Source organism: Hemibagrus wyckioides, linkage group LG16 (genome assembly GCF_019097595.1).
Source record: "Hemibagrus wyckioides isolate EC202008001 linkage group LG16, SWU_Hwy_1.0, whole genome shotgun sequence".
NCBI classification, from domain to species: domain Eukaryota; kingdom Metazoa; phylum Chordata; class Actinopteri; order Siluriformes; family Bagridae; genus Hemibagrus; species Hemibagrus wyckioides.
Genome location: NC_080725.1, coordinates 9,362,590 through 9,370,973, shown reverse-complemented (window position 1 = coordinate 9,370,973; position 8,384 = coordinate 9,362,590). Strand labels below are relative to the sequence as shown.

Here is an 8,384-nt window from a genome sequence, read left to right as displayed (position 1 = left end):
TCTTGTGGTGGAGCATTTAGTACAGGGTTGAAGACAGCTGACAAAATGATGACACAGCAAATGATGGACTACATTCAGTAATTTTGGTCCTACAAAATGCACTGCAATTAGGGTGTAGGTTCATTTGACAACATACCTATATCAGTTTAAGAGCATCAATCTTAGAATATGCATGAGCAAAAAAAGAAAGAGTAAAACTCCAAGCAAGTAAATTAAACCCTTTTATTGAGACTTTTTTTTTTTACTGAGAAATGACTGAAATATTTCTGGATGAGAACATATGCAAAATCTTTTTTTTCTGTTAAAAAGACATCGAATCACTGAAGAGCAAGAGAACCCATGCTTTAATACTGACACTCAATTCACATAGATGTCAGGTCAGATGCATTTTTCTTTTTTTTTTTCATTTCAATAAAAATATGAAAATGTTTGTCCATCTTTTTTTGTGCATGGTGTGTCTCTTTAATAATATAAAAATGTATAATACTGATTGCAAAACACTTGTTTTAATTTACAAAAAATAACTGTAATAACAATTACAATCCATAATAATAACAATAACAATAATTATATTAAAAATGAAAACCAAAAATCAAATGAAACAAACCAGTCAAAGCCATGTGGTCCTTCACTAACACAAACAGCAAGCGTCTTTTGTACTAATACCATTTTGGTATAATCTTTTCCTTTTTTTCCCTGACACGTCAGTTCTCTGGTCAGTCTGCATATATCAATGGTTCTTTTACAGTGTAGGTGGAAGCATAAGGATTATATGCTCTCTGGTCAGTCTGACACAGTGGATAAAATGAGGCTCGTATCTGAATCAAAACCTTGCGCTATCATTTCTACTGTTTCCAAAGGAATGGCACGCATCCAAATATTCCACATCTACCATTTCAGGAAAAAAACTTATGTAGGAGAGAACTTTCAGCATTTAGATGAGGGAAAGAATCTCCCAGGGGAAAGAAATTTATACCCATTCCCTGTGGGCAGTCTGATGGTATGGGAACCAGGGCTACTCCCTGTGGAAGCCGTGGGAGAGGGGGCAACTCTTTTTGGCTCCATCTTCCGATGGCCATTGGGTGGGTTTTTAGAGCTGGGCTCCATCGACTGAAGTCCCATGTCTTGAAATTCATGGCTGGGCAGGCTGTGACCTTTGCCATGGCGGGGGGACAGATTAAGAAGGCCTAGAACATCCCTTTGGGAAGCACTCAATTTTGCTCCACCATGGAAGGCCCTCATTGGTCCAGACTGCTGCTGCTGAGCGGCACTGGCCCAAAAAGTCTTTAGATTGTGAATAGCTTGCACTTTCTCATCAATGGCAGCCAGTTTGAGGCGGTCAAGGTCACCTGGGCTGGAACGTGTGGAGCCGGTGGAGGAATAAGACAGGGCGGGGGAAGGTGCGCTGCCTGCCGGCGACTGGTGGCCTGAGCTGGGTGAAATGTGCCCACTGTAAGGTGAGCTGGGGTATTTAAGTTTGAACTGGGCGTGAAGGCTGTCGGAGGTGGGCGATGGCTGACTGCTGTCCTTCAGCGATGTCTCTGACATGGCGGGACTGTTATAACCCGAGCTGATCTTCTGGAGCTTCTGTGATTTGATGCTAGCTCTACTACTGGGTCGACTGAAAGCACTGGTCTCTGAACAGCGGAAGGCGGAGCCTCCAGTTGGCGTTGGGGCATCACCAGGCCCTGAAACGCTACCCCTCTGGAGTGTCTCCACTGCCCGCATGTGGCTCTGTGTCTCCTCTAGGATCTTTTGCGCCAGCTCCTGTGGATCGAGAGGTGCGGCATTTGCAGGTGGGTGTTCCTCCTGCGATTTCACTGTGCTGTCTGTCTCTGTGCTGGACTGATCGGACTCTCCAGTGTCCGAGTTGCCTGCTTTGCCTGTCTTCTGGAAGGGTGAGTTAGCACTGGGTATCAGGCTAGCTGTCTTCACAGGTGATGTTGGGGTGCTGACACTGCCTCTGCATGACACGGATGACACGTACCCTCTACCTGCTCCCCCACGGCCATTGCCACGCTGATGCCCAGCTGGTCGGGGGAGTGTGTCGCAGTGGGTGCCTAGTGGTTCACTGCTGATAATGCTAAAGCCTTGGTACTCGTCATCATCGTGCCCACGGGCCGCACCATGCGGCGAAGAGCGACTACGTGGAACAGCCGAGTGCCGCTGCGGGGTGAACAGGCTAGCATGGCGTTGACGCTGTCCGGTGACATCTGATGATCCATCGGGCCGTGGCAGGAAGCTCATGGATGAGGCAATGGAGCTCAGGCTGTAGACAGAAATGGCATCTGATGCCAGGCTGTCAGGGCATGGAGGAGAGAAGGGAGGATTGGCGTAGCCCACAGGCAGCTGCTGGCACACAGACTGAGCTGAAGCTAGAGACTCCAGGGATGAGGAACTGTCCAAGCTCAGACGCTTAGGAAGCTCAGTGGAATCTAAAAAAAATTAGAAGCAGACATTTCTATTTAGCTACTTGCTTGCAATAGGCAATCAATGGGATACGCATGCTTTTATCATACAGATAAATAAGCAGATGATGAGTCTTACCAAACAGAGCCAGCAGAGACTGCAGGGCAAAGTGCATAGTGCGGCGGTTCGCTTGTTTCCCAGTCTTTAGCACCACTTCCTCCTGACCAACCTCACACAGGTCAAATCCTAGGAGAGACAGATAGAAAAAAAAGAGATAAAGCATTTGGGAAAGAGACAGAGAGGCTCCAAAATCCATACTTGGAAAGCAACACATGATACAGAATGTAACCTGATAAATCTACAACAGCATAACCTCACATACTTCAGACAGCATGTTGAGTCTGCTTTAGCACTTACCCAGAGCAGCCAAGAATTCATGACAGCCAGGCAGCCTCCAGAGCTGCACACTGATGGACACCTGGATAGGGGCCAGGGAGAAATCCTGCTCCTTTTCTCCAGACTGCAGTTGGACCAGAACCTGGTGAAGCTGCCGAGAAAGATTTGCAACAAATGTATGTTTAGAAGAGGCTCTCATTAACCTTATCATAACTGATCAGAAATGAGAACACGAATTTAAGGCAGAACTAGCTTCATTATTAGGTATGTTTAGAAAAGCAGGTCAAGTGAGCTGAGTGCAATTATGGAAAGCACTTACCATTCCAACTACATTTTTAACAGCCTTCAAATGGCAGGTTAAGAAAAAGAGAAGAAGACAGGATTTAATGGCATGTGACGCAAGCATTAGTGACTGCACAATATGCATGCAGGACTGAAAATACTGCTCAGGATGCATAAGTTTAAGCTTCAAATATATGGAGCCATGTATGTTGTGTAAAATGTCTCACCCTGCTGATGAGCTGCTCGCCGGTCTCAGAAGCTGTGATGAGTTTACAGAGGGCCTGGAGAGCAGGAGGGGGAAGACCTGAGGACACACAGGACCAGAGCGCATTGTGATTTCTTTCCTCCCTGTGGCTCTTTCACCACAAAAAGGTCAGGTGACTGGGATGTAAATATCGAAGCGTATTCAAGTTACAAACATATCTCTGCATGTGTCTGTGTCTGTCAGGATTCCACTTTTATGGACATAAAATAAGTCAGTGATGTAGTAATGACATTGCCTAGTCTGTGTCTATATAGTGTTTGGAGATTTGTTGTGTGATTCTGTTCTACACATTTCATCATTCATCTTTAGAGTTTCATGTATTTAGATAATTAAATTCTAGATTTTGTTTTCCTGATTAAATCCTCACTGCACAAACATGCTTTTATATATCAGTATGACTTGATGTGAGCAGATGATGGCACATACCTTGCTATTTATGCAACTTAACATTATTTAAAAACATGCCCTCTGCTGTATGTGGCTAGATCATCAGGAAAAGGCTGATGTTTGTGGAAGCCATGTTTAGAATGAGAAAAATCCACATCAAATCCAATTCAAACTATCTAGATTTTTTCCCCCATCACACAGATGACTGACTGATGTGTTCAGGGGCAGCATAGTGATTACTAGCACTGCTCGACTGTTCCCACTATCTCTCATGATACGTGGTAGGTACTCATCGAGACTCTTCTCCGTTTTGGCACCTATGTGGTGGAATGAACCTCTAGATATCCAAACAGTATATATAATAATGCTATATATCCTCCCAACAGAGTTTTTAGACTAATGGTTTCCTTAGTCTGTGTCCCAGTGTATTAATGTATTCATTGTTGGAGACTTCAAAGCATTTTGTACGTTGCTCTGGATAAGGGCGTCCACCAAATGCTGTAAATGTAAATGCAATTGTAAATTCTGTATTAATGACCGGATGGTTGCAAGTTCTAATCTTAAGACTTCCAGAGGGTCTTTGAGCCAGGCACTTGAAATGAAAACTAGCCTTACACAAGTCTGTGAATGATGAAATAATTGTCTGAATTAGGTGTGCTAAGCATAAAAAAGGTGCTTTTTGTGTATTACTCTAATATGTACGTTGTCAGGAGTCATGCAAATGTAAATGCATTTTAATTTCTGTACAACATTCTAGTCAACATTTATGCTTTATACATAGACGTCACTTGACTCAATGTGGCTAATTAAAGTTTGTGATGAACCAGTGTACCTAGCAGTGATTGCAGGGTGGCGCTGCACTGTTGGAGTCGGTCTCCGGGATCTGCCATGGGAAAGAAAACAGCAGCGGGGAGGCCGGCACCACCCGAATCCAATCTAAAACCCACTGCACTGAGCAGAGCCTGCCAGCCTGGGACGCCCCCCACCTTGTTCTCCACGCTCTGCTGAGACGTGTACATGGAGTTACGCTGACCGCTCTGAATACGCTGCAGTGATTTCTCGACCTGGGGGTGAAGAGGAACTGGTAAATTCATAATATTAACTAATTTACAGTTGTTCAAATCTCTTCTGCTAGGTGATTTTTGAACTGAATGTTTAAGCATAACTTCAATCAGATGACAGAAAGGAGGACTGGGGTTTTTTGAACTGGAGTGTCTAAAATAAACAGCTACACTTTGGCTCGTGCAGCTCGCATGGAACAAAAATAAACAGTTCTCGTGGCTGTAATGTTCAAGCTGTGATTTTATGATTCACAGCACATTCTAACGCTATGATGCTTTGTGCGTCTCTCACAAGATGCAGCAGGACCCTCAGGGCATCTCTGGCTTTGTCTGGATACTGCAGAATCTCAGCCAGGGCTTGGCTAATCAGAGATGAGGGACTGTTCAGCTTCACATCACTGCCAATCAGCATGAAGCCTAGTATAACATGCAAAAAGAGATGAGCTATAAAATCAGCTTTAAAAATGATCATCAGCATGGCACTGTGTGTTTAAAATCCTGGCCTAACCTGCCCAGTTGGAAGGATGAGAGAACTGCTTGCTGCCCTGAAGCGTTTTCATGGCATCGGCGAGGGCTGCGCTGGCCTTTGTTCCATTCAGCAGGGCTGTGTAGAATGCGTGGACGAACATTTTGGATGCAGCTACAGGCACAGGCCATAAAGACACCAGCACACACTGAGCGCCAGCGGCTAAAAAGGCTCGGGTGAGTCCCACCACTCCGTCTGCTGTCACCTTGCTGTCTGATTCCTGGTAAGAACTGGACAGATCGAAACACGGCACAGTGTTAGCAACACTAGCATTAGCTTCAGAGTAAGGCCGTTAGCTGATACAGCTCAAGGCAAAGGTAAATTGTCTGTAACTCTACTGAGAAGATGGGAAGCAGAGCATGGCCAGTTTAACACAAACTGTGTATGTAGCGTATGGGTGATTACACTGAATAATTTTAATCTTTTCCTGTATGAGGAAAAGCATGGAAAACACATTTACTTGAAACACACTAACGAGATTAAGCGAGAAATCTACATTACTTAATAAAGTAGATAAAGTTAATAAAGTTAGGAGTAAAACGATACATACTATACATAAATACAGACACAAACAGAGACAGACTGACCCCAGCACCACTAGCTTGACAGGCAGCCGGAGGTCCAAAATGTCTGCAGCTGTAAGCAGAAACTCCTGCAGCGGTGGGCTGTCACACACGCTCTCAGCGTCGCTGGCGTCGTCTTTGATACTGTAGCTCGACTTCACACTGCCCTCAGTGCCCCCGGATGCCCCACCCGAAGTGTTAGCACCATGCCCAGTGCCTATGTCCTGATTGGGTGCTAGCACCAGAGCTGCCAGCTTCCAGGAGACATGTGTGGCGAAGTGGGCACACTCAGCCTGGCTCAAGGCGCTCATGACGCGCTGCTTGGTGGCACCCTGGCCGGTTAGAGGCTGACAGCCCAGTAACTCAGCCACCATGTGGGCCTCCTCCTCGGCAGAAGGCATCGGCCCCCAAAGCCAGCGCTCCATCACTGAGGCGGGCAGGCGAGGGTTTCCCACCACCGCTGCAGAGCTGCCTCCAGGGCACAGGGCTGGGCCGGCACGCCGAGGATGAACCTGAGGAAGAGAGACAGAGAGAAAGAGATAATCAAGCGTTATCACTGTGAATAATAAATAAATAATTATCACTCATCTATGTGTAAGACTGGAAAGCGCTTAGTCATCCAGAACATACAGACCTAAAATAATGATCTAGCAAGTTAATAAAGAAATAAAAAAACCCAAACCTAATTATTTTGCTTCTCTTTCCCAAATATATTCAGCTGCATCTAAACATACTGAAAGTAATGCTGAAGTTAATACATTCACTAATAAATCTATCCTGATCTGACAAGCACTGAATAATAAACCTAAAGAAAAGCGTGAAATATATAGAAGTTAGTAGTGCATCTGAATATGTGGTTTGTCTTCTTTTTATTACAGCTTGCACATGACAAAGTAAAAAGGCAATGAGCTGACCTTGGCATTGGCCCCAAGGCTGCCGATGGAGGGCATGGCTATAAGGCTGAAGCGCTCATAAAGATACTCGTTGGAGGAGCTTCCCTTTAGCAGAGCAAACGGGATGAGATAGAGCTCGCCTTCGAGAACCAGCACCAGCTGCCTGTGCCGACCCACCGGCCCACTGGAGTGCATCAGACCCTGGAGGAGGCAGAAGTGGATAAACAAAGAGAATTAAGATTTGTTGGCAAACAAAATAGTACATAAATATCATTGACTAAACCAAATACGTTCATAAATCTTATTATTTTAATAAGTCAAAATAATTATGCCACTCAATGTAGAAATGTTCTTCAAATAAATGCAGATTATTAAGGTCAGAACTAATATACTATTAGGTTACACCCTATGCAGTGGGCATGTATATAGTCAATAGGGACTGATATTTTAGAGGGTTTTAAAACTGATTCCTGCAAGAGAATGAGAAGACGGTGGATTTAACCCAACAATCTAGTTTAGCATAAAAATGGTCCACATCTCTGAATATTGAAGTAACACATGGAATTATGCAGTGATCTAAAAAATTCAGACATATGCATCAACTTAAGCCTTGAATGTATTTATATATATGAAATATGTCTCAGAATGTCTTTTAAGACTATGAGAAACATTAAAAAAAATGTGTGTCAAAAATTTTGACCAGTCTGTATATAGTTATCTTAGCCAACATGAAGAGACATAGAGGGACAGAGAAAAGCGACAGACAAAAACGATCATTTGCTCTCATAAAACCCCACAAGGTTACACCAGCCATCTAAACATAAATGAAAATGAAAGAAATGATTTGCAAAAAAATAAATAAACATAAACAAATACAAACGAGATGAAAAGAGATGCATGCTGCAGTGCCTCACCCCCTCCATAGGAGCGATGAGAAGGTCATAGAGGGCACGTAGTGGAGGCTTGCTGAGAGTGCTGGAGCGACGGGAAAGAGAGGAACTCCCCTCTTTTACTGGAGACACCGTGTTACTGAACAGACTCGTCATACTCTGACAGCTCCTGAGGCAAGGGATCACACACAGAACAGAACACACAGCAAGGTTTAGAAAAGCAGTATAGACACGCTGCCATGGACGTAACACTATACAAAACAGCCACTAGGTGGCACTGTGTATCCATGCAAGAAGCCTTTTTTAACGGAGGTCAGAAATGAGACAGCTTCAGAGCACAGGAGCATATCTAGGAGATATACATGGTAAGTAATAACAATTAGATTTTGGCTACAGTCACAAAAAGTGTGAATTACATTTGAAAAACCCTGCATATATTATATATAAAGTGTTAACTAATGTTTAATGTATGCCTATGGTTTGTATGCAGCTGATTAACTAAAAAAATGATTGGATTATCGATCTGTGACTTTCAACCACAATAGTTTGATTCACTTCCGGATAGATTAGGTATGATCAATGGCAGCCTCCTCTGTCTGTGAGGGGAGGTATTGATTGTGGATGTCGCCCCACGCTAATGAAGCCAGAGTGCTCATAACTCCTCAGAGAGGTATCAAGCAACTCATTACATTAGAAGTGATTCTCTTATTAA

The 8,384-nt window shown here is 44.0% G+C and overlaps 1 protein-coding gene across 4 annotated transcripts in view; it reads right to left on the bottom strand.

Annotated features, from left to right (window-relative positions):
* Positions 1 to 214: 214 nt before the first annotated feature.
* ttc28 (tetratricopeptide repeat domain 28) overlaps positions 215 to 8,384 on the bottom strand; it is a 199,615-nt gene continuing 191,445 nt past the window's right edge. For 3 of the 4 annotated variants that reach the window (XM_058411492.1, XM_058411494.1, XM_058411496.1), the window contains 11 exons: positions 7,697 to 7,841; positions 6,804 to 6,983; positions 5,914 to 6,401; positions 5,309 to 5,556; positions 5,093 to 5,217; positions 4,572 to 4,803; positions 3,315 to 3,391; positions 3,125 to 3,148; positions 2,827 to 2,956; positions 2,548 to 2,655; positions 215 to 2,435 (listed from right to left, as the gene is read on the bottom strand). In XM_058411492.1, coding sequence (XP_058267475.1) covers positions 928 to 2,435; positions 2,548 to 2,655; positions 2,827 to 2,956; positions 3,125 to 3,148; positions 3,315 to 3,391; positions 4,572 to 4,803; positions 5,093 to 5,217; positions 5,309 to 5,556; positions 5,914 to 6,401; positions 6,804 to 6,983; positions 7,697 to 7,841 — 3,265 coding nt within the window. In that variant the 3' untranslated portion in view covers positions 215 to 927. The remainder of the gene's footprint in view (positions 2,436 to 2,547; positions 2,656 to 2,826; positions 2,957 to 3,124; positions 3,149 to 3,314; positions 3,392 to 4,571; positions 4,804 to 5,092; positions 5,218 to 5,308; positions 5,557 to 5,913; positions 6,402 to 6,803; positions 6,984 to 7,696; positions 7,842 to 8,384) is intronic. The other variant, XM_058411493.1, reaches the window with a different exon arrangement.